This window comes from Martes martes, assembly GCF_963455335.1.
Source record: "Martes martes genome assembly, chromosome: 4".
NCBI classification, from domain to species: domain Eukaryota; kingdom Metazoa; phylum Chordata; class Mammalia; order Carnivora; family Mustelidae; genus Martes; species Martes martes.
In genome coordinates this window covers 162,814,802-162,841,402 of record NC_137891.1, presented here as the reverse complement: position 1 = coordinate 162,841,402, position 26,601 = coordinate 162,814,802, and the positions used below count along the sequence as shown (strand labels likewise).

At 45.9% G+C, this 26,601-nt stretch overlaps 1 protein-coding gene across 1 annotated transcript in view; it reads right to left on the bottom strand.

Annotated features, from left to right (window-relative positions):
* The window catches only part of EPHA10 (EPH receptor A10), a gene marked incomplete at both ends in the record, with an annotated part of 36,877 nt that extends 27,152 nt beyond the window's left edge, over positions 1–9,725 (bottom strand). The window contains 4 exons of the mRNA XM_080802811.1: positions 27–182; positions 6,229–6,907; positions 7,627–7,691; positions 9,620–9,725. Of these exons, the coding sequence (XP_080658937.1) occupies positions 27–182; positions 6,229–6,907; positions 7,627–7,691; positions 9,620–9,725 (1,006 nt within the window). The remainder of the gene's footprint in view (positions 1–26; positions 183–6,228; positions 6,908–7,626; positions 7,692–9,619) is intronic.
* Positions 9,726–26,601: the final 16,876 nt, after the last annotated feature.

Below are 26,601 nucleotides of genomic sequence, written 5' to 3'. Positions count from 1 at the left end.
CGAACGCTTTGGACCGGGGCACTCACGGGTGCAGGAGGCCGAGGGCGGGTCGGTGGGCGAGCGCGCGTAGCTGTCCTGGCACACGCAGAAGGTGGAGGCGTTTTCCAGGGCCCGGCTGTGCTCTGGGCACGGGGAGCAGAGCAGCCGGCGCGAGGACAACTTGTAAAACCCTGGGGGACAGGCTGCGGGGCAAAGCCACGTGAGGAGGGGTCTCCTCCACAACTCCTCCCTCCCCCACTCTCCTGCCTGCCCCATTCGGGTGAGTTTAGGTCCCGGAACTGTGCGGAGAAAGGGGTTCTCCTCTGTTCCAGCACTGCCCCAAGAGGCAGCAGCTCCGGACCCAACCGCCCAGTACTACCTGACCCTTAGTAAGCGCTTACTGTGTGCCGAACACCATTTTACTTTCAGTAGTTCACTGAACCCTCACAACAGCCTGTGAGGTATGTACTTTATCCTCATTTTTAAAATGAGGAAATTAAGGCTCAGAGAGGTTCAGTAGCTTGGCCAATGTCCCACGGCTGGTACATGGTGGGATTCCAACCCAAGCAGACACCATCCTACCCTAATGCCCACTGGGGGAAGAAAATAAGCCAGACTCTTCCGGTCTTGATGTGAGGCCAGAAGACAGGTGCCTCGGAGGGGTGTGTCACAGCTCCTCAGGGACAGACACCCACAGGCTTCTCGTTATGCCCATGCACACTCACACTGTTGTCGGAGCCCAACCTCCCACCCCTACCATTTGGGTTCATCATCACAGATCCTCAAGTGACACCCTTGGTTGCAGTTTGGAAGTGGAGCCAGACAGATGGAGGGGAGTAGAGGGAGGAGGGCGAAGTTTCCCCGGTTCTAGTCTTGACACCCTCCTCAGTGACTTTGCTTCTCTCACTGCTCTGCTTCTCTGGCCTCATCCAGGACACAGGCTGTTGAGAGCACAGGCTTTTGTATCTGGACAACCTGGGTTTGCCGCTGGGCTTTACCCCTTAGTTGCTGGTGGCCTCGGGCAGATCTCTTGACCTCTCTGAGCCTTGTGTAGAATACCCACCTCAAAAAGGTTGGTGGGGGATTAGCTGAGATGAAGTGTAAGCTGCTTAGCCCAGCACAGACAACACACACACAACCGTGGTAGTAATTACTGTTCCTCCATCACACGCCTGAAGTAGAAACTGAGTAACGCCCACTTGAAAACTTTGCTCACCAGCTGGGCCAGGTGGGCGGGAGGCAGTGGCTCCCGGGCCCTCCTCTGGGAGTCCCAGTGGTTCTCACCTTGATCTCGGCCCCCACCCACCTGGCCTTCTTTCTAGTTTATCTGGTTCTGGAAGACTGGCTGCTCTCCAGCCCCAAGAAGACATGGTACAGTAGAAGGGATGCACAGGAGCGCTCAGGAAGAATGTTCGGGCTGTGTGAGGAAGAGGGGAGTGGGCTAAGGGTCTCCATGATCTGGAAGACTTTAGGCAGGGGAGGCTCGGTCTTGCTTGGGCAGCAGAGCTTTGGGCAGGGTCTCTGAAGTCCCAGGGGCTTTGGAACTATCTGCCTTCAGAACAGAGCATGGACTCACTAACATCGTGGTCTGGCGGGTGGCAGCAGCCCCCGCTGGGACTCAGGTGGCCTGGGTTCCCGTGTTGGCTCTGCCACTCCCTATGCCTCTCTGGCCTCAAGAAACCATCAGTCAGGTGGGGGTAATAACCACCGCCTGCCACCCTCCGCTGTGAAGTCAGAGCGGGGATCTGTTTGCAGGGTCTCACAGCGGTCAGAAAAAAGGACCAGAGGCTCCTTTTCTCCGTGTGTTGGTGGACACTTGGGGTCCCGGAGATGTGTGTCACAGCAGAGACAGCAGTGGTTATCTCTACTTTGACAGGCTCTGCGTAGAGGAGGTTCACTTTGAGGGGCAGGTTCACAAAGCGTCCAGACCACTGGCCCCTCCCTTTCTTCCTCAAGGTCAGAGTCAAGTGTCAGAGATCACCTAGCTCCACTCCCCTGACCAGGTCCTCCAGCAGCTTTCCTAGCAGGAGCCACAATCTTTGCTTAAAAATGGGGAGCCCACCTTCTTCTGTGCCCCTGCTGAATGGCACTGGCAAGTGAGAAAGGGCTTTCTTATGTTGAATCCAAATTGGCCCCTCTGTCTGGAATCCCCCCTCATGCCACCCCGTCACAGGGCATCTGTGTGCCCTGTGGAGACTTAGAGATTGTGTCTGCTTGGGTCAACTCCCCAGTGCCAACCACCCCACCCATGCCACACTAAACTCTTCTTTTCACACTTCTGACTCTTGTCCTATAAGGTTTTACACTCCTCTCCTTTCTTTCTTTTTTTCTTTTTACAAATTTTTACATTATTTTTTTTAAGATTTTATTTATTTAGTTGACAGAGAGAGACACAGCAAGAGAGGGAACACAAGCAGGGGGAGTGGGAGAGGGAGAAGCAGGCTTCCCGCTGAGCAGGGAGCCCAACATGGCCTCTATCCCAAGACCCTGGGATCATGACCTGAGCCAAAGGCAGATGCTTAACGACTGAGCCAGCCAGGCGCCCCAACCCCTTCTCTCCTGGCAAACTCCTATGTTTCTCCAGACCTCAGCTCAAAATAATAATACCTCCCCTGTGAAGCACTCCCCGACATTCTCCGCAGCTCCCTATTCCTCAAGGCAGAGCTGATGCCATTTAAAGTGACTTTTGTCTAGTCTCAGCTTAAGTCAAAAGTGGGACTGGGTTTCTGAGTGTGTGTGTGTGTGTGTGTGTATGACTGCATGATTGCCCTCAATGTGTATCCAAACCCTCTCCTCCAGACCCTGATCCATTCATCGGATGTTTTTTGTTTTGTTTTATTTTGTTTTGTTTTGTTTTGTTTTGTTTTGTTTTGTTTTGTTTTGTTTTTTAGCACTTACTATGAGCCAGGTGCTCCGGAGCAGGGCCCTGGAGATAGACTGCATAAAACAGACCAGAATCCTACTGCCCGCTGGCCCAGATGCCCTCCTCCCACCTCACAGGGAGAAGAGAGACTGTCAGCTGGTAATTCCCTCAAGGTCTGGCCATCAAACACAAACTTCCATCTACACCCACCTTCCTTCTCCTCCTTCCTTCCAGGCCTACACGAAGGGATGGGCCACCTCCCTTTGAAGGCCTCCAGCCCCTCCTCCTCCACTCGGGGTCCTGCCCCTTCTCCACCTCCTAGACTATATCCCATCAGTCTTATGGCTCCTAATTCTTACATCACTCCTTCTCTACCTGTTCTTCCCAGTGACAGAACGAGGAAGTGCTGCAGTAAGTGTGGTCCATTTCGGGTGCAGACAGTGAGGGTATTATCTACAGAGCATTAAAAAACAATAAAACTGGGGCGACTGGGTGGCTCAGCCGGTTAAGCGTCTGCCTGTAGCTCAGGTCATGATTCCAGGGTCCTGGGTTCAAGCCCTGCATCGGACTCCCTGCTCAGCGGGAGTCTGCTTTTCCCTCTTCCCCGTCCCCCCTCCCCCATGAGTACATTCTCTCTCTCAAATAAATAGAAATATATTTTTTAAAAAAACAATAAAGCTGACTAAAACATGGCCTGATCTTTGTTAGCAGCTAGCATCAGCAATTCTAAACCATGTCAGTAATAAAACACATCCCCCTGGGGCAGGCTGCTCCCACCACACCCCACTTGGTACCCCCATGGGCTCCTTCCTCAGCAGATAAACAAGGATCCTATTTACAGCCAAAATCTTCTCCCAATCCGGTTTCCTCTTTAAGATACCACCCCCTCTCCTCGCCTTTCAAATCCAGCCTTCCAGGAGTTTTGCACATTCCCTGACTCTCACTCCATATCTTCCTCCATCCCCCAACCTGATGAGCCCGGTCTGTCTGTCTGTCTGTCTCTCCATTACTCTCTCTCTCTCTCCATTGCTCTTGCCTGGGCCACCAAGCAGAGACTGTCCAAAGCTCGCCTTACCTGAGTGCTCACCCACACTATAAGCTGTTCCTTCCCGGACCCCTCCATGTGCCCGGGGCTGCCATGAGATCACACTTTCCTGGATCTCCTCCAACCTCTGATTCTCCCTCAACATCCTTTTTTATGGGCTTCAATTCTTCTACGCCCCCTTACATACTGCTGTTGTGTGAGACTCCATCACCAGCCCTCCTGCTTCCTACCTCACCTTGGTCAGTCCCAGCCACACCCATGGCTTCTAGTGGTACCTATATTTCTGTTGCTGAGTTCCAGACTCACTTCCTACCTACCTCTCCTTGAACGCACCACAAACATCATAAATTCAGTGTCCCGTGTTCTCTATCCCAGTGAATGATCCTCTGTCCACTCAGTCCTCTAGAAGCATACAGATCAAAAAGGACTCTTCTCTCTTCCCTCATCACGTGGTCACCAGGGGCTGTGGATGCATCTCATTTTCCCACCCATCTTCATGTTCAGTGATCTCTGCCTCAGTTCAGACCTTGTGCTCTTTCTCCTGGACTACCGTACCATCTTTTTCTAGTCTTTAATCCTTCCTTCCCCCAATCATTTCTTTGCAATTACAACTCAAGTGATCTTTTGAAAATATAAATCTAAACATGTCAGATTCCTGCTTTAAATCCTCCACATTGGTCTACAGCATAAAGTCTAAGCTCTTTATTCTAACGTTCAAGGTCCTTCATGATCTATTCCTGCCCCTCTCCAGCCCCATCACCCCTCACACTCCCAAAGGCCCTCTGTTCCTAGCCCCAATCACGCTACATTCTCTCCTGCCTCCATGTTTCTACAGACAATCTCTTAACTGAGAATGCTTTTAGCTGCCTGGAAGAAAGTCCTTCTCCACACTTCAAATTGGCTTCTCCCTTCTCTAGGCTTCCTCAACTCTGTTCATATGTGTCACACCCTATGGTAACCACTCCTTCACCCAGTACTTTTTCACTGGGCACCTACCATATCCTGTTATGGACCCTGAGGCTGGCGAGACTGATTCAGTCATTGCCTGAGGTCAGTTGCTAGTCCAGTGGTGGAAACACACGTAAGTAGATCACTGTGTACCATGAGGTGAGTGCAGAAATAGAGGTTGCCATCAACTACACTTCAATTAAAAAAAAAAAAAAAAGAAGTAGAAGTTGCAATGGGTGCTGGAGAGCAGAAGTGGATCCTAACCCTAGTTGGAGAGCTCGGGAAGGTTCATGCCTCCAAGTCCCTTACTAATCCACAAGTTCTCCCTGAGGAAAGAGATGGTGACATCTAAATAAAATAAGCCCTCCTAAATGCATTTGGTAAGTTCTCAGGTCAAAATGAATGGACAATTGAACAAAGGACAGAGTACCTTTAGTCATTTCTTCCTCTGTCTTCCCACCACTGTATTAATCCCTCTGTTAGATCATGTAATACCTTGTTGTGATTTTTCAATTTTTACATTTTCATCTGTAGAGCTGCTGAAGAGTTGAAACTATACCTGACTCATTTCTGTTGTCCTGCCATCCACAAAGGGATGTAGCTTAGAAGAAGCATCCCTTGCTCATTTTACATTAAGGGCAAACATCCATACTCCATCCTTACCCTCAGTCCTCAGAGCCAGAGATCAGCGAGAAAAGGAGAGGTCTTGTCCTGGTGCCCTACAGACCTGAGAACCCAACCAAACCTGCACATGACCAGGGTCTCCCTCAGGGGGCACAGTGACTCATAGTTCAGAGAGTTGGGCGGGATCTTGGTGGTCATCTAGTGCAAACTCCTCTCTCTCTCTCTCTCCAGCTCAAGAATCCCACTGCCAGCCTCCAATGTGCATATGGTCAGGGAACAGGAACTCACTCTATAATGTAACCAATCCGTCAGCTAGTAGAGGTGGGTTGCTGTATCCTTCTTCCCTATGCCTAAGGGAGGCAGTATGGTGTAATAGAAGGAACTTGACAGTTGGGCAAATCTGGATTCAAATCCTGGTTCCCCATTTGCTAACTTTGCAAATGAGGTGTTAATAATTCTCTGAGCCTCCGTTTCCCCATCTGCGAAACAGGGATACTGGCGACTTACTTTATTGTCGGGAATAAATGAGACGTCCTTTGTGAGGTGCTGATCATAGTGCCTGAAACGCACGCCCCTAATGCCCCCCTATATAGAGTCAAATTTACTTCCTAGTAACTTCATTCAACGGTCCTGGCTGGACTCACTGGAAAGCTCCACAGCCCACAGCTTCTCCACTCCCCCTCCTGCCTCTTTCAGCCAGCGCACACTCTCTCCCTGTCGCCACCTGAGCGCTACACTCCCACGCCCCACCCCCTCGTCCGCTGAATACCTTCACAGATGTCACCACGTTCCTGGAATCCCGCACTGCAGCTGCAGCGGCCCACGGGCACCAGCCACTCACCATCAGCGCCACAGTGCATGCGCGGGGGGCTGCCGGGCTCCCCTTCTGAGTGCGCCACGCATGTTCCCGTCACCTCCACCAACGTGGAGAAGGCGCTCTCGGCCGCGGTGGCCGGGAACGCTGCCAGGCCCCGCACCGTGGCGCGGCACTGCTTGTAGTAGACGCGCACGGAGACCAGCGCCACGCATGCGCCCACGTCCTGAAAGGCCAGGTGGAAACCCCGCCGGCTGAGCGGACCGATCTCTCGCACCTCTGTGTTCAGCTTCATCTTGCGCTCGCCCAGGTCGCCCTGCGTGAAGCTCTCATCCGCCGCGATTGTATCGATCTTGCGGGGCCGGCTGCCACTTGCTCGGAGACGCCCGCGACCCAGGTCAGCCTCTGTTTCCAGGTAGTAGACGTTGAAAGTCTCCTTGCAGGTGCCAGCGGCGCCCGGGATGCTGCTGCAGTCGCGCAGCGTGAACTGCAGCTCCACGAAGATGCGCTGCCCGCGGCCACGGCTGATCCAGCCAGTTTGCAACCAGTTGTCCTGGTTGGGCTCCAGCACGTTGCACACCTGATATGTGCGGATGGGACGGTCATGCTCGTCCACGCCGCTGATCTCCTCCCACTGGGGAGGAGAACAAAGATGCGGGAAACTCAGAGCCTAGGCGCCCCCAGGAGGTCAAGTCCTGGAGGTGACGAAAGCTGAAAACCCCCTTCCCCATCATCCCTCATTCTCCCTCCCTCCACCTCAGGCCCCTGAAATTGTAAGATGCAGAGCTGGGCGAGACGTTGGAGACAACGAAGCACAATCTATAATTTTATATGTGGGGAAACTGAGGTTCCAGAGAGTGAGAGAGAGTGATTTGACTGGATATGAACCTGAGTTAGCCCCAAAGTTGGGAATGAAGTCTCCTGGCTCTCCACCAGGTGCCCATTCAGTAACCAGGCTGCAGTCACAGAGCCACATCTCCCAACCCCCACGCCTAGTTTCCAAGCCTCTTTTAGGATTGTAAGTCTTGCTTGTTCTGTCAATCCATCAATCAACAACACTGCTTAGAGGGTCTACTACATGCAAGGTATTGTCCAGCATTGGATCATCTAGATGACACATTTATGTTGCTACACACAGGTAGTTTACTCCTTGCTATCTTTTTTCCCCCTTTTCTTTTCTTCTTGGGCTAAGAACAACGTTTCCTAATAGGCCACTCTGGCATGAAGCCAGTGCTGCTGAAGACCACATGCTCTGAGGAGCATTTTGTGTTGCTGTAACCACAAGGAACCAAAGGATTTGAGTCCCAGACCACCAGAACATTCCTGGCACAGGGAGAGAAAGTTTACACTTACCCCATTACTTGGCAGTGCAGTCCAGCCCAGCTCAGCCTGGGAGGCTTTGGAATCCAGGAGGATAACTATGGAGAAGGAAGAACAGAGAGGTCAGAAAACCAGAAGTCAGGAAGGTGGGAGGGACCCTTTTGTGAGTTCACTGTAAATTTGCTGAGGGGACAGAGACAAATTTTTCCTGTGCCATATCTTCCCATGAAGGGGAGGGATGTGAGTTAGCTCAAATCCAGAAAGATATAGCCATGACTATTGGGGAAGGAACAGGTATTAGTTTCCTGTAGCTGCTGTAACAAATTTTCACAGACTCAGTGGCTTCAAGTAACAGTAACTTATTCTTTTACAGTTCTGGAGGTCGGAGGTTGGAAATCAGCTTCACTGGCCTAAAGTCGGGGTGGCAGCAGGACTGGCTCCATCTGTAGGTTCAGAGGGGAAAATCCATTTCCACTAAAATTTTTCAGCCCCTTAGATTCTTTGGCTTGTGGTCCCCTCCTCCATCTTCAAACTACATCTCTCTAATCTCCTTTAGTGATCAAATTGCCTTCTCCTTTGGCTCTGACTCCTCCTGCACCCTCTTCTAAGGACCATTGTGATTACATCGGGGCTATCCAAATAATCCAGGACAACGTCTTCATCTCAAGATCCCTACCCATATCGGCAAAGTCTTTTGCCATTTGTAATAACATTCACAGGTTCTGGGGATTAGGGTGTGGACATATTTGGAGAGTCATTATTCAGCCTGCCACAAAGTTCATGGAAGTACTCTAAGATTGTCTCTAAGATGGAGGTGGTGGTGTCAGTGAGCCTTCTTCCTGCCTTCCTAGGCTCCCTAAATTACAACTATAGTGCCAAGAAGAGGGAGAAGGTGAATATATTAAAGGATTTCTGCATACATCCTGAATTCACTCATACTCAGGGGCTCTTCTGAGGTCTGAAGTCACCAAAGATGGAAGAGGCTTGAACCTTCTTAGTTTGGCCCCAGGGGCTCTGGGGGAAATGAGTGGAGAGACTCTGCCAGCAGCAGGAGAAATAAAAATCTCTTCTCTCCTCTGCTATCAGTGTCAGTTCCAAAGAAGCACTGGTCTGGACGGCACAACAGCAGCTCAGAGGCAGGAACCCAGGCTATCCTGAAGGCTTGGAAGATTACAAAGCTGGAGCTTAAACAAGGGGGCGGGGCTCCAAGGAGAGGGTCTCTAAGAGGGTTGGCTTCAGAGGCATCGGAGACTGTAAGCAGGACCGCCGACAGCTCTCCCGATTTGGGTATAACTGACAGCACATCGGAATTGCATAGTGGAAAGCCTCAGAGATCCGGCTCCCCAACCCCCGATCAGCGCTTCAGATTCCAGCTCCTCAGGATTCTGCACCTGGATATGACGCCTCTGGATTCAGTTCAGTGTGCAGCTCCCCCAAATCCAGAATCAGAGGCAAGGCGCGGGCTCTGGTACCGCAGGCAACCCCAAGCCCAGCGACGCGGACCGCGTCGGGTAGTCACCGCTCCAAATTCAGCACTGCGGACAGTTCCCTCGCCAGCAAGTCGGGTTGCTCTCGGCCCCAGCCACCCCTTCCGGATCAGAGCGCCCCACCTCCTGCCTCGCTATTCGGGCTCCATCCCGTCGTCCCGTACTTCGATCTCACCTCCACATCTCCCTGTCTCCTCTGCTCTCTTCATCTCCCCGCCCCCACACCTCCCACCTCCAATCGCTCAGCCTGTCCGTCTCACCGGTCCCTGAACCGCCGCTTCTGGCTCCCACGGTTCCTGGGCTCTTTCTTCCCTGGCCTCCCAGGTCTCTAGCCCGATCTCCTCAATACCCCTCTCTTTCCCATTGCTTAGCTACCGTTTTCTCTGTTTCTTTAGTTCTTCGCTCCCCGGTGCCCGCTTGCTTCAAATCCCAATACAGACTCCAGTCTCTCTATACGACTCCTTTCCTCAGAACCCCAGTTCTCCAGCCCCTTATCTTCTGGCATCCCAAGCTCCAAGAACAGCCACCAGTCTCCTCACCTTCCTCAGCGGTCCCGGGCCTCCCTGGTCCCAAAAGCAACGCCAGACAGAGCGGCATCAGGCAGAAGAACAAGCGCAGCGGATATGGGCCGGCGCCGGTCTCCATGGTCCGCAGACCGAGCTGTCAGTGCGGCGGCGGCTCAAGCCGCGCCAGCCCCAGCACCGCTGAGCAGTGCCCCCAGACCCTAGCGCCGTCTGGGGGCGGGATCTCGCTGGTTACCATCATCCACGGGGACCAATCACCAGGCACCGCCGCGGGAGGTCCACCAATCCTCGCCAGCAGAAGGTAGAGGGGTGGAGTTTCATAGGCCAGGGGCGGAACAACTAAATGGAGGGGGGGAAGGAAGGGGTCCCGCCAGTCTCCAAACGTGGGGGTGGGGCAGCGCTGAGCGCTAGCCTGGCTCCTGGGGGGGAAGATGAGCCCGCGGCGATGGCCCAGAGCGCGAAACCTTAGCCTCTCATTCCGGAGAAGTAGACAATGTGGGCGTGGCTTAAGGACGGGTGAACCTCGGGGAGGCAGCGACACTTGGAGCCTCTGAGCTAGCCTGGAAGCTCCCTTGTTCCCAGGACTTGCAAGGGATGTTGAAGCCTGATGTCCTGACCCCAAGCTCTGGGGAGTTCCTCAATCTCCCAGCTCTTGGCTTCTTCCTATGTCTGCGGCTCCTGGCGTCTGCTGGCTCGGTCCCGCCCCCTTCTCTCCCCTCCCTCCCTACACACACACACACACACACACACACGCACACACACCCCGGCTGCAGGAAGGGGCTAAGCCCGACCCTGGGAGCTACTCGAGAAAGGAGAGCAAAGTGGGAGACGGAGTCCCACCCTACCAGCAGCGCTTCCAAGGTTGGGAAAACATGTGGACGCGTGGATGGGGTTGGTGGTAGATTTTGCATGAACGATTGGTTCCTCGGGTTGTTGCTCTTGCTGCCAGCACACAGGCAGCACTCTGCACAATTACCCATTTCCCGGGTCTGCTCAGAGCCTGAGTCCCCCCCCCCCCCCCTTGACAATCCCTCTCCGCCCATCCCAGGGTACTGGTGAAGAGCTCAGCGGCCGAGATTCGGGGGCGTCTGCGAGACAGGCGGACCAAGCCTCACAGAGTTCAACCAGCGCTGGAGAAGCTGCAAGGAAACGTGGAACACGACCTCTATCTAGTGAAGGTCATTTATGTGCAAGCTGAGGGTTTAAGGCGTTGGTGGTGGGAAGGGCTGAAGCCCTCCAGGACGAGGGAGGCGGCTATTGAGCGCCACCATCTGGGCTGAACTTGGGCAGACAAAGCTCCACCCACCCTGTAGCTTTTCAGTGCTCTTTTCTTGGGGGACCCAGCCCCTCTGCTTTTGGAAGCTAAAGTACCTGGAGAACCCTTGAAAATCATTGCGTCTTGTGTCTCCATGACCTGCGTGGCTTGACTGTGCGTTTTGTATATATGTGTTCCCTACCCTCCCAACCAAGACTCCCTGAGTGCCATGCTCTGTGCTGAAAATATCTGGGTGAATCTCTGTCTCTGCCACAGTCCATACCTCCTTGAGCACGGAGAATTATGAAAATTCGTGGCATCGTGGAATTCTGCTCACTTACAAGCCGCTTTTATGTGTCATTTCTGTGTGTGTGTGTGTGTGTGTGTGTGTGTACGTACACACACGCGTCTAGTATGTGTATACAAACACTTGTTCACTCACAGACATACTTGCTGGACAGCCCCAATAGGAGGAGTGGCTGGGAGGCGTTGGACTCCTTTGTAGGTAGAAAGAAAGGTTATCAGGAGAGGCTGGGGCTCAGAAACCACAGGAGACCCAAGCCGGTTGAGGAAGCAGAAGGAGGTGTGGCGTCCAGCAGGTTCTTGGATGCAGGCGGGGTCTTTGAAATCAGATCTACCTGAAGAAGCGCTCTCACACCCCCCACCTCTTTCCATTTTCATTCTTCTCACTATTGGTTTTCCCCTCCCCCTCTACCCCCAGCGTTGGGAGTTGGTATTTTTAGAAGCTGCTTAGAGACCCAGGACTCCTTTCATTTCAAAATGAGTCCTCATGCCTCTACCCCTCACCCTTTTCTTCAAAACAAGGCCCCATCCCCTATGCAGTCTTAAGGCACCAGTCATGGCTTCTTACCTGAGCTCCAGGGACTTCAACCCAGAGCTTCTGACCCTTATGTGCTAATACAAAATGCAAACTCTGTATGAGCCTCGAAAGGATCTTCCAGGAGCCAAGCATATGGGGGAGATTATCTGGGGAAAGCCATATAGAATGCCCCAACAAACCTCTGGCTGTCAGGAGTCTGGTTCCCCCACCATCACCACCACCACCACCACCACACATACATGCAAGCTCCTTGTGCCTTGGGGAATTCGCCAGATCGAGAGCCCAGCAATGGGGGAAACAAGAGGAAAAGAAGAATTGAAACAATTCTTGTATTTCTTCCTTTGAGCAATTCATTTATAATAAAACCAGAACGGAGAAGCCTCAGTGTATGAGGATGTATGCAAAGCAGCAAAACTTTAAGAGATACTCCAAGGCAGACTCTCTACTAGGTGACAGAGGAATAAACACCTATGTGAAGATATTCAAAAGGGCCTTAGAAGGAAACTAAGTCATGGTTTACTGCTAATTTTAAGTGCTGGGGTCCAGTCCACCAAGAACTAAGTTAGATCCTTTCCTGGAATAGTGAAGTCGGGAGTCAGATGGGGGTGGTGGTCTGGCGTGGTGATGAACTGTGAGACAGTGGCCGGCTTTAGCCTTTTAACTTTTCTGTCCATGGTACCGAACCCACTAAAGTCTGGACTCTCCATTTTCAACCGGACCTGGGACCTGTCTGCTGCCCTGCTCCAATCCTCAGTCCAGGGCTTGCTGCATGTTGTTCCAGCCTATAACCCAGATCCAACCATGTGAGCCTCCAGAAGACAAGCAGCTTTACTCCCTGGAGTAGGAGTGGAGGGACCTGGAACCCATCTGGAGACTCCTATTTTCTCTTCTGTTCATCCCAAACCCCATATGAGGTAGTAGAGAAAGAATCCTTCTCTCTTCTTCTACGTCACTATCTGCAGAATGATGTGGAGAACACCTGCTGGAGTTGAGCAGGTTCATTAAACATCCAAATAGTTAAAGTGATCTTCCAAGGAGCAGATCCAACTTTACAGCATCTCCAAACTACTGGAGGTTACAAATTAAGGGGCTGAACATTTTATCTCTTCTTTTTGCACAAATCCAAAAGTACATCCATCCTGGCTGAACAGAAAAAGCCATCTCCTCCATGGAGAAGACTAAGATTTCTTCAGAGAAATCAGGGTCAAGTCCTGTCCTCAACAAAGAAGACAAAGAGGGAGTAAAGAGCACTGGTGATCACTACTGCTCAAAGGGACATTTCCAATTTGTCTCTTTCCTCTTCCATTCTATCCCCTTCTTCCAAGCTTAAGAAAAACTTAATAATTCACCTTGGGGGGACACCTGGGTGGCTCAGTGGGTTAAGCCGCTGCCTTCGGCTCAGGTCATGATCTCAGGGTACTGGGATCGAGTCCCGCATCGGGCTCTCTGCTCAGCAGGGAGCCTGCTTCCCTCTCTTTCTCTCTCTCTCTCTGCCTGCCTCTCTGCCTATCTGTGATCTCTCTCTGTCAAATAAATAAATAAAATCTTTAAAAAAAAAAGATTTCATTTAAAAAAATAATAATTCACCTTGTGTGAATTATTAAGACAATACACTCACAGGCAAACATAAGATGGAGGTTATATACAAATGTTTGAATTGTATTTTTCTAAGATAAAGGAAATATAAAAATTTAATTTATTGACTTTGAAAATTAAGCAGCAGAAACCTTTCATTATCAAATACAACCATTTAGACTTTATGATACTCTACTTTCTCCTCTGTGAAATAAGAATGAACACATTTCAGAATTATTGCAAAGTGAGAATATAATTTATTTGTATGGCCCAGCATATGGAATTTGGCACATAGTTCTGGTATATTTTATTATTTAACCTCATGGTTAAATTAAGGTGAAAAACAGAAAGAAAAAAGGAAAGGATAAAGAAAGGTTAGGTGGTGAGATAGGAGGAAAGAGAGATAGAATTAGGGAACAGTCATAGAGGAAAATAATGAAGGATAAAGAAGGAGACAGTCTGTTGTGATGAATGTGGTTAAGAAGCACAAGAGCCTGAAAGAAATGTACTTGAGGAAGCAGGAGTGTCATGAGTGAAGGCTGGCTGGCCAGCTGCCAAGTGGCCTCAGAGGTGACACTTACCTTGGTGAATTAATCATGGTCCAGGATCATAAACTTGACTTTAACAGCATTAAGAAAGAACCTATGTGTTGGAGGGTTGGAAAGTAGATCGTAACTAACTCAGCTCTGATCCTGTTATCTGAGCCAAAGAACCAATGAATTAATACACAATGAGAAATGGAACTGCCAAGGGAGTCAGAATTCTCACATTGCCATGTCCAGCAAATTCTTCCCTTGTAGGAAAAAATTTGCACAGGAAGCCAGTTTATGATGTGAAGGTTGCTTTGAGAGTTTAAGGGGAGGCAGTTGGATGGTTTAAATATTTGATAGCATCAGACTCTGGTAGCCTTGTGCCTCCAAATTCCCAATAGGGATAAACCAACCAGGGGCACCTCAGTGACCGTACTAAGGGCCAGGGCTTGGAATGGGATCTGTCAACATACGTTTCTCTGACTTATTTTAAAATCCTAATTTCATTTCTGAGGAGCTCATTTTAAGATTGAAAAAGCCCTTTTAAATTTAAATGACCAGAATAAACTTGTAAACTTACAAAAATTTATAAAAATTTTATATGTAAGGGCTCCCTACTTAACCTCAGTGGGTTAAGCCTCTGCCTTCTGCTTAGGTCATGATCCCAGGGTCTTGGGATAGAGGCCTGCATTGGGCTCTCTGCTCAGTGGGGTTCTGTAAAAAATTGGGTTCTATAAAAATGGAAAATTGGGTTCTATAAAAATAAAGTTGTTTTTAAAAATTTTTTTTTAATTTTTATAAGTAAAAACTAAAGATATCCATAAAGATATCCAAAAGTAAAGATACACCACCTCCACATAATCCCATTTCAAATTTTAAACCTGTTAACAGATTGATATGTACCCTTCCTGATCTTTTCTATGAACACACACACACACACACACACAGACACACACAATTTTACAGAAAATGAATATAGTCATTAGTGAGGTAAACACTGTTGATTACCCAATATATTTTCCTTTTCATATTTTTCATTGCTGAGAAAGCCCCAATTGTGTTTGGATGTTCATAGTCCTTTGCTCAGAGAAGATGAGTCTCTTTCCAAGTTCAGGGATGAATAAAGATTGTTATTGGCTAATTGTTGTCATCCTATTCCATTTGTCAGAGTTAGCATAGACATGGGTATGTGATATAACTCTGGCCTTCTGAATTAGGGATTTTAGAAAAGGTTTTCTCTTCTAATAAAAAGAATTGCATAGGGATGCCTGGGAGGTTCAGTTGGTTAAGTGACTGCGTTCAGCTGGGGTCATGACCCAGGAGTCCTGGCCCCACATCGGGCCCCCTGCTCAGTGGGGAGTCTGCTTCTCCCTCTGACTCTCCCCTCTCTCATGCCCTCTTTCTCTCAAATAAATAAATAAGAAATCTTTTTTTTTAATTGCATAACAGGCAACATCTCACTTTTCCATATGTCATGTCTGCATCTGACACCTGAAGTTGCAGCAGCCATCTTGACATGGTGAAGAGAGATATCTCAACACTTTGGTAAGATTTTTCAGTTGCATGTAGCTGGAAACCTAACCAAAACTGGCTTAAACAAAAATGATATTTTATTAGTTTTATTTACTCTATTTTAAGATTTTTTTTTATTTGATAGACAGAGATCACAAGTAGGCAGAGAGACAAGGCAGAGAGAGAGGAAGAAGTAGGCTCCCCATGGAGCAGAGAGCCCGATGTGGGGCTCACTCCCAGGACCCTGGGATCACGACCCAAGCCGAAGGCAGAGGCTTTAACCCACTGAGCCACCCAGGCACCCCAGGTTTTATTTACTCTATTTTATTAGAGTAACTGAATGAGGTTGATCTGCATACAAGAGCAATGATTAGCATTGGGATTGTGGTAGAGTATCAGCTAATCACCAAATTTGGATATTCTAAAGAGGAATGCAGTTGAGATCCTAGAACTAAAAAAATACAGTAACTGTATGTAACCCAATAGATGGATCTAACATAAGATTAGAAACAACTAATTCTAGAGTTAATAAACTGGAAGATCGGTCAGTATAAAATATCCATACTGAAGTGCATAGCGAGAGAAAAGAATAGAAAATTATAGATAAGAGACTAGGAGACATATGGGACATGCTGAATAAGCCTAAATATATGGAATTAGAAAGACAGAAGAGAGAATGGGAATGAAGAAATATCTGAACAGATAGTAATTGAAAAATTTCTAAAACTGATGAAAGACATCAAAACATATATGCAAGAAGTGTCATCAACCCCAAGCAGGATTAAAGGAAAGAAAATAACACCTAGGGGCGCCTGGGTGGCTCAGTGGGTTAAAGCCTCTGCCTTTGGCTCAGGTCATGGTCCCAGGGTCCTGGGATCGAGCCCCGCATCGGGCTCTCTGCTCAGCAGGGAGCCTGCTTTCCTTCCTCTCTCTCTCTGCCTGCCTTTCTGCCTGGTTGTGATCTCTGTCTGTCAAATAAATAAATAAAATCTTTAAAAAAAAGAAGAAAGAAAATAACACCTAAACACCTCATAATAAAACTGCTAAAAAACCAAAGACAAAGAAAATAAAACCTAAAAGCAGCTTGAGTGAGAAAAAAAATACACATTACCTTCAAAGGAAGAATATTAAGACTAACAACTGACTCCCCAGCATAAATGATAAAATCAAGAAAATGATGGAATAGTATCTTTAAAGGGCTGAAAGAAAATATGGTTAATCTAAAATTCTATACCCAGTGAAAACATCCCTCAAAAATGAAAGAAAGATATATGTTTTCAAACAATCAAAACCTGAGAAAAAATTTTCATCCGTAGAGCCACACTAAAAGAAATACTAAGGGGACTTTTTCAAGCAGAATGAAAATACCCCAAAAGGAAGCATGATTCTGCAGGAAGAAACAGAGCAACAGAAAAAGATAAATATATGGGTAAAAGTAAACGAGCAATGACTGTATAAAGCAATAATGTCTTGCAGAGTTTTAAGCATATGTAAAATTGAACCACACCACAGAAATAGTACACACTGTGGGGAACAGGTGAATAGAGTTAAAGCATTTTAAGATCCTTGCATTGTTCAGGAAATGGTAGAAGAATTCATTTAAATTAAACTTTAACAAGTCAATAATGCATGCTATAATCACCATGGTAATCATGGAAAAATAATAAATATGTATATCACTAACAAGCTACTGTAGGAAAATAATGGAATAATAAAACCAATCCAAAAAAGTTTTTTAAAAAGACTTTATGTATTTATTTGAGAGAGAGAGAGAGAAAGCTCAAGCAGGGGGAACAGCAAACAAAGGAAGAGGGAGAAACAGGGTCCCTGCCAAGCAAGGAGCTGGATGGGATTCAAGGCTCAATCCCAGGACCCTGGGATCATGGCCTGAGCCAAAGGCAGACACTTAACCAACTGAGCCACCCAGGTACCCCTCAAAAAAGGTTTAAAAGATGAGAGGAAAAAGGAACATAGAACATGTGGGAGAAAAAGAAAACAAATACTGTAATATCTTGAAACTCAAACATACAAATAGCTATTAAATGTAAGTGAAGTAAATACCCCTATTAAAAAACAAAAATTGTCAAATTGTTTTTTAGAAAGCAACTCTATACTGCTATAAAAAATTTGTATATATAGGAGTTCCTGGGTGGCTGAGTTAGTTGGGCATTGGACTCTTGATTTTGGCTTTGGTCATGATCTAATGATCATGAGATCGAGTCCCGTGTTGGGCTCAACGTGGGGCATGGAGCCTGCTTGAGAGTCTCTCTCTCCCTCTCCTTCTGCCCCTACACAACCCCCTCTCTAAACAAACTCTAAAACAAACAAACAAGACTCAAAAGCAAACAAATATAAAAAAAACTCTTACATATAAGGATTTGGATATTTTAAAGAAAAGACATGTGATACAAATGGTAACTAAAAGACAATCAGTGAAGCAAAACTAATATTATACAAATTAGACTTCAAGGCAAAAAGCATTATTAGATGCTATGTAAAGAATAAAATGTCAATAAACTAGGAAGATAAAACAATTATAAATTTGTTTATACCAGTAACAGAGCCTTAAAGTATATAAAAGCACATCACACCACACTCCACATCTGCAGTATAAAACTGATTCTTGGGAATCCAAGAAAAGAGAATTAGGGCAAAAGAATGAACATGGAAGAAAAGGTGTACCCAGTGATATGAACACAGCACAAGAGTATCACTCGGCATTATCAACAATAGCCCAAACGTCCATCAACTGATGAATGGATAAAGAAGATGCTGTATATCTACAATGGAATATCACTCAGCCATCAAAAAGAATGAAATATTCCCATTTCCAACGATGCGGTTGGAGGTCAAGTGTATTATGTTAAGCAAAATAAGTCAGTCAGAGAAAGACAAATAATGTATGTTACCACTCATATGTGGACTTTAAGAAAGAAAACAGATGAACATACCGGAAAGCAGGGAAGAGGAAAAAGAGAGAGAGAGACAAACAGTAAGCAACTCTTAATGATAGAGAACAAACTGACGGTTGATGGAGGAAGGTGAGTGAGGGATGGGCTAGATAGGTGTTGGGGATTAAGGAGGGCACTTGTTGTGAGGAACACTGGGTGTTGTATGTAAGTAATGAATCCTGAATTCTACTCCAGAAAACAATATTGCACTGTACGTTAACTACCTAAAATTTAAATTAAAAAATAAAATGAATAAAAATAAAGATAAAGATAAATAGTAAAAAAAAAAAAAAGAATATTGCTTGGTGTAATTAACTGCTTGCTGCTGCAACAGATAAATCCCCCCAAATTCCGATGACCTAATTCAACAAATTTATTTTTAGCTTTCATTACATATTCAGTGTAGCTTAGTGGGGACTCTGCTTCATTGCCAGTCCTCAGGGGGAAGAAACTGACAGAAGCTTTAACATGTTGACCCTGTAGAATCAGGACATGTGATGGGGGAAGAGGAAGGTGTATAAGACACACAAAATTCTTTTTTTTTTAAGATTGTTTATTTATTTATTTGACAGAGATCACAAGTAGGCAGAGAGAGAGAGAAGAGGAAGCAGGCTCCTCGCTGAGCAGAGAGCCCAATGTGGGGCTCAATCCCAAGACCCTGGGATCATGACCTGAGCAAAAGGCAAAGGCTTTAACCCACTGATCCACCCAGGCGCCCCATAAAATTCTTTTTTTAAAAAAAAAGTTTTATTTATTTACTTGACACAGAGAGAGCACAAGTAAGAGGAGTGGGAGAGGGGAGGAGTGGGAGAGGAAGAAGCAGGTTTCTTGCTGAACAGGGAGCCCGATGCAGGGCTCAATCCCAGGACCCTGGAATCATGACCTGAGCTGAAGGCAGTTGCTTAACTGACTAAACCACCCAGGTGCCCCAAGACACACAAAACTCTTAACTCTCTCAGCTCAGAAGTAACACAAGTCATTTCTGCTCAAAGATCATTGGCTGGGTCCATTCACGTGGTTCTGTTCTTATTTCAAAGAGAATGGGAAATGTAGGGGAACACAAGGAATATTTGGTGGGCACACTATTTGTTACAGGAATTCCCCAGCTCCTCAGAGGAAAATACAGTCACCCCTTGAACATGCTGGCATAAGGGATGCCAATCCCTGTACCACTGAAAATCTGTGTATAACTTTTGACCAAAAACTTAATAGCCTACTATTGACCAGAAGCCTTACCAGTAACACAGGCTGTATTTTTTAAGATTTATTTATTTACTTTAGAGAGGAGGGAGGGGCAGAGGGAAAGAGAGAAAGAGTCCCAAGCTGACTCCACACCGAGCGTGGAGCCCATTGTGGGGCTCAAACCCACCACCCTGAGATCAGGACCTGAGTCAAAACCAAGAGTCAGATACTTAACTGACTGCACCACCCAGGGGTCCTAACACAAACTGTTGATTAACACACATTTTGTATGTTATATGTATTGTATACTGTATTTTTTCAATAGAGTAAGCTAGAGGAAAGAAATGTTATTAAGAAAATCATAAGAAAGAGAAAATACATTTATAGAACTGTACTGTATTTATCGATACTGTAAGTTTATGTTGTCTGTTTACAAGATGAATCATCTCTCAGTACCTACATGCATATCCTATTATATGACATAAATACTGTAGATATTACATGTTTTACTATCATTAGACATAAAAAATGAAAAGATAATGTGAAAAAGGCATTCAGATTTATTTACGGATATAATGATTCATGCACTGATAATGAAGAAACAGCAATATGATTGTTTTGTAGTAGCCTAGTGTAATCAATATGATTATTTCATGGTAGCCTAGCCTATACACTAATGAATGAATCATTATAAAATTTTTATGGCATACAGTATCAGGGTCATATTCATAATACAGTATTAGACACACTGTTACATTTTTTAAAACCCCCATACCCATGATAGGCTGATACTCAGTTTCTCCAGTTACAAGAGACAGAAAGGCATACTGTACAATAATGTAATTCTTTGAAAGCAAAGTTATAAAACAATGAGGAAAACGAACACGTTATTAATTGTATATTAAACATCACTGGTCATACGACTCCATAAGGATTGGCTATCCACTTCCACACAAGTCTTGCATGCAGAATTCTATGTGACAGATACTTAGGTGATGAGGGTGACAATGACACAAAAATCAAGCATATGACTCCATTCCAAAAACGTCTATGATAAGAGGGAGAGAAAAGACTCTCCTGTCTTACAGTTAATAGATATTCACACAAAGACACACACATGCACACAACAGGCTAGCTTATTAACTATATAGCATGATGGTTATTTGTTATTTATGAAGTGGAACTGAGTCATCATAAAGCTCTTCATTTTCATGGCCTTCATGTTGAGTAGGCTGGAGAGGAGGAGAGGAGGAGGGCTTGGTCTTACTGTCTCAGAGGGGGCAGAAGTGGAAGGGGTGGAGGAAGTGGAATGGGATGCAGGAGAGATGGGTACACGCCATGCAACTTTGTGGAAATACATAGTAATTTCTGTCTAGCCCTTTTTTTGCCTTATCATGTCTCTAAAAATGTTTCTGAAGGGTGTTAATCCTTCTTTCACCATTTGCTTTGGTTCCAGTGCTGGGATTATAGAAGGATCCATGTCATGAAAGAAGTCAAAAGCTGTCTTGGATAATCAAGCCCTTGGTTGTCTAATGTCTGTTGTCTTTGGTACTGCTTTTTCCATGTCTTCCCCATTGTCTGGACCTGGTTCGGAAGTATTCATCCGGATCAAGTCATCTTCTGTTAGTTCTTCTGCTGTGGCATCTTGAATTTCTCCAAGATCCATGTGCTTAAATCCTTCGCCCATCACTTTTTTTGCCATATTCACAATCTTTTTTTTTTTTAAGATTTTATTTATTTACTTGAAAGAGAGACCGAGAGAGAGCACAAGCAGGGGTGAGAGGAGACAGGGAGAAGCAGACTCCCCGCTGAGCAGAGAGCCTGATGCAGGGGTCCATCCGTGGACCCCAGGATCCTGACCTGAGTCAAAGGCAGATGCTTAACCTACTGAGCCACCCAGGCTCCCGTGCCATGTTCACAATCTTTTTCATGATTTCCTTGACTGGCTCTCTTGTAAATCTTGTGAAGTTATATAAAATATCTGGACACAGTTTTCTCCACCAGGAATTTATTGTTTCAGGTTTGATGGCTTTCACAGCTTTTCAATAACAGGATGGCATCTGTAGTGGTGTAACCCCTTCCAGACTTTCATGACATTCTCTTCCTTAGGGTTCTCTTCCATAGCACTAACAATTCTTTCTGTAGGGTACCATGTGTAATGAGCCTTAAAGGTCCTTATGACTCCCTGATGTAGAGGCTGAATTCAAGATGTTGTGTTTGGGGGCAAGTATACCCCTTGGATGCCCTTGGCATTGAACTCAGGGGATTTGGGGTGGCCAGGGGCATTGTCCAATATCAAAAGAACTTCAAAAGGCAGTCCTACTGGCAAGACACTTCCTGACAATACATCAGTGAAACCAATCCAGAAAAAGCGTTCTCATTGCCCATGCCTTCTTATTGTACAATCAAAAGACTAGCAACCACAGTTTATCTTTTTCCTTCAAGGCTCAGGGGTTAGCAGCTTTACATAGGAAGGCAGTCCTGATCACAAACCTAACTGCATTTGCACAAAACAGTAGAGTTGACCTATCCCTTTCTGCCTCAAGTCCTGCCTCAAGTGCTTGCTTCTCTTTCTTACTAATAAATGTCCTTCATGGATTTCCCCTCCCTCCAGAATAGGGCGCTTTCATCTACATTAAAAACCTGTTCAGACAGATACCGTTTCTTCTCAATGGTTTTCCTAATGGCATCTGGGAGCTTGTCTGCTGCCTCTTGGTTGGCAGACGCTGCTTCTCCTTTTATCTTGACATTTTTAAAGCCAAACCTCTTCCTAAAATTATCAAACCATCCTTTGCTGGCATTAAATTCTCCAACTTAAGATCCTTTACCTTTCTTTTGCTTCAAGTTGTCATTTAATGACTTCACTTTTTTCAAATCATATTAGACTTTACAGGTACACTTTCTTATAGCAATCCTGCACTCACATAAAAGCTGCATTTTTCAATATGAGATAAAAAGCTACTTTGCAAGAAATGCAAGGTTTTTGGGCTTGCTGGCACAGCTACAGTGACTGCTCCACAAATTTCCTTTCCCTTTTTTTTTTTTTTTTAACAATAGTGTTTACAGTGGATTCATTTATCTTGAAATGGAGGGCAACCATAGCAGCAGACCTCAATCTACAGTACATATCAAGCAAGTCAACTTTTTCCTTGTAATGTCATGACTTTTCTTCTGGGGAGCTCTCCTAGCATCACTAGTGGCATTTCATATGGGTCCCCTGGTGATATTCAAAGTTTACAGTATTGCCCTAAGCAGAAGAGATACACAAGAACCATCACAGATCACTTTTTACTCCAAATACCCAATCTACTGGAGAGACCAATTTCTCACTCAGAGATGATTAGCATCAATCACATGTTGCTTTTTAAAACTTGAAGGAGAGTTGACACACAATGTTACATACGTTTCAGGTGTACAACACAGCAGTTCCACAACTCTATAGTTATGCTGTGCTCACCACAATGGTAGCTACCATCCATCACCATACAATGTTAATACAATACTATTGACTCTAATTCCTTATACTATATCTTTCATCCCCTTGACTTATTCATTCCATACCTGGAAGCCTCTATCTCCCACTCCCTTTTACCCATTTCACCCATCCCCACCCCTCTTTCTCCTCGGGCAACCACCAGTTTATTCTACAATCACATGTTGTTTTAAGCAGATACTTGCAACACTTGAGCTCACTGCAACAGGGGGCAGCTAAAAAATTATTGGGGTAGTACAGTATGCATACAGTTAATTTTATGCAGTTATGATTTATACTGTGTCTTTACCTTTGTTTATATTTCTCTGGTGTCACAAATGGTCTGTAAGTGTTTGAGTGAGTTTTGATTAGTTTTAACTTTTTAAAAAGATTTTGTTTATTCATTTGAGAGAGAGAGAGAGCCCATAAACAGGGGGAGGAGCAGAGGGAGAGGAAAGGGAAAAAAAAATCTCAAGCATATGGGGATCCTGGGTGGCTCAGTAGGTTAAGTGGCCAATTCTGGATTTCAGCTCAGGTCATGATCTCAGGGTCCTGAAATCAAGTCCCATGATGGGCTCCATGCTCAGGGGAGAACCTGTCTGAGAGTCTCTCCCTCTGCCCCTCCTCCCATTTGCATTCTCTCTTTCTCTGTAAAATAAATAAATAAATCTTTAAAAAGGAAACAAAGAAAGACTCCCAAGCAGACTCAACCCTGAGGTCATGACCTGAGCTAAAACCAAGAGTCAGTCACCCAACTGTTGAGCCACCCAGGCACCCTAAGTTTTAACTTTTTTTTTTAAAGATTTTTATTTATTCATTTGACAGACAGATATCACAAGTAGGCAGAGAGGCAGGCAGAGAAGAGAGGAAGGGAAGCAGGCTCCCTGCTGAGCAGAGAGGCCAATGCGGGGCTCAATCCCAGGACCCTGAGATCATGACCTGAGCCGAAGGCAGAGGCTTTAACCCACTGAGCCACCCAGGCACCCCAATTTTAACTTTTATAAGTGTGTGTATATTTTATGGTAGTAAATGATAAAATACACTAATATCTACGTATGTTTTAGGAATACATGACTTAGCCAACTTTTAATTTTTTTGATATGTCTAAGCTATGCGGTTTGTCTGTGAGTTATTTTTTTTTCAAATGGCCACAAATCTCCAAAAAGTTTTCCAGTATATTTATTAGGGAAAAAAAATCCGTGAATAAGTGGACCTATGCGGCTCAAATTGTGTTGTTCAAGAGTCAACTGTATGTCTTTTATTAATGTATGACATTACTTGAAAATTGTGTAATGAATTCTTTTTCTAGGGCGCCTGGGTTGCTCAGTTGGTTATGCAACTGCCTGTGGCTCAGGTCATGATCCTGGAGTCCCGGGATTGAGTCCTGCATGGGGCTCCCTGTTCAGCAGGGAGTCTGCTTCTCCCTCTGACCTTCCCCTTCTTATGCTCTCTCTCTCTCTCTCTCTCATTCTCAAATAAATAAAATCTTTTTTTTTAAGTTAGATTTTTTTTAAAATTCTTTTTCTACCTTCCCAGTAATTTCTCAGTTGTTTTATCTTTAAAATAGCATCTATCTGGGGCACCTGGCTGGGTCAGTCTGTAGAGCCTGTGACTCTTGATCTAGTGGTTGTGAGTTCAAGCCCCATGTTGGGTATAGAGACTATTTTTTAAAAATAAGATCTTAAAATGAAAATAAAACAAAATAGCATCTACCCATTTCTCTCTTTCTGTCTCTGTCTCTCTCCTTTCCTCTCTTCTTTCCCTTCTCTCCCACATAACATCTTCCTTAGCTCATTCAAAACTCCTGGAAGAAAAAAAAATACAACTCCTGGAAGAGGTCCTATGGTGATCCAGGGTTAAAAGAAACAGTTGTATCCCTTCATACAATGCGGTTCCGACTATAGACCATAAATTCAAATACAGTCCCTTCCTCACTCCTTACCCGCCCCCCAACATTTATATTAATAGGCCCAGCAGGGGGAGGCTGCATGGTTTCACAAAAGGACTGTGGCAAAATTGGGAGACCAAACAATGAGTTAGGATTTACACCCCCAGATAGGGGCAGTAATTTTGTTTTGGAGCCCTCTGAGAGGAAAAATGAAGTCAACATACACCACTCCACAAGAGGACAGTGGTCAGGGACAACATCCAAAACACTGCATCTGAAAAGGACATTAGAGCTCCACTAGTCCACTTGCCCTTTGTACAGATGAGGAACCTGAGGCCCAGAGAGGGAAAGACATTTGCCTGGGTCCAAGAAAACTACTGCAAAGCTTAGACTAGAAACTGGGCATCCTGATGAAAACTTTCAAGCCCATTTGTTTGGTCAAAGTTGGTTGGAAGGACGGGGTGTTACTTTTCTATGCTGTACTAACAAATTACCACAAACTTGGCAGCTTAAAAGAGTATATATAATAATATCTCACATTTTCCATGGGGCAGTTCCATGGGGCATAACCTAGGTGGGTCCTTTGCTTGGGGTCTCACAGCAGGCAGTCAAGGTTTTGGCAAGGTGCATTCTCATCAGAGGCTCAACTAGGGAAGAGTTCGCTTCCAAGCTCATTCACTTTGTGGGCAATGTGTATGAGTCCTTATGACTGTAGGACTGAGGAGGCTGGATTTTTGCTGGCTGTTGGTTGGAGGCTGCCCAAAGCTCCCTGCTATAGGAGCTTCCCAAAGTGGCTGCTCACTTCCTCAAGCCTACAAGACTCTATCACCTCAGGGGCACCCAGTCCTTGTGTTAAGGGCCTTTCTCATGATTAAGTCAGAATAATCTCCCTTTCAGTGAACTCAGACTCCCTGATCTGGAACCTTATTAATATCTACAGAATTTCTCACTTTTGCTCTATTCTACTGGTTAGCAGCAAGTCACATGTCCCACCCACACACAGGAGGGGATTTCAGAAAGACATGTGCACCAGGGAACAGGAATCATGGAGATCATGCTGCGGTCTGTCTGTCACAGACAGAAATATTTAAATCTACTCAAGCGAAGGAGAGAGGACTTATCAGGTGGATGGAAATATGTACAAAGAATGAACTGGATGACCTGGTGGCAAATGAAGCAGGTCTGAAAGCTGCCAGATACCAAGGCAGCTGATTTCTTCTTTAAAAAAAAAGAAAAAAGAAAAAAGCCTTTTGCTTGCTCTCTCTTCCTCTTTCCTCCTGAGGTCAAATTATCTCTGGTTTCTTCTTCTTGTGGCATAGTTGCTGCATTTGCCCTTTTGTAGACAAACTGCTCACCTCAGCCTCCTCACGACATCTGCTCTTAAACTCTGGTCTCCCCATGACGTTGGCTTTTCGTGGTCTACCTAGCTTCTCATGTCTACTCTGGCTTCTGCTGTGTCCCTGAGCCTACATGGTCTTTCAGCTTGCCTCCCCACAGCCAATTTTGGTGAATTCTGATGAATCAGAATCTGATTGGAGGAATCTGATGGTCTAACTTGGTTCAAATGTCTGTTACTGGTCCAAAAGCCATGATCAGGGGAACAAAATGGCCATTTAAGCAGGTGTGTGTGTGTGTGTGTGTGTGTGTGTGTGTGTGTGTGTGTAAAGGAGCAGGCACTCCAATTCCTGTCTTTTATTTAATTCCATTGCACCCAACTGGGCAGCAGGAAATGGAGATAACCTCTACTTGCCAGAGGCCTCCTCTGCCCTGGTAGTTGCTCTGGTTACCACA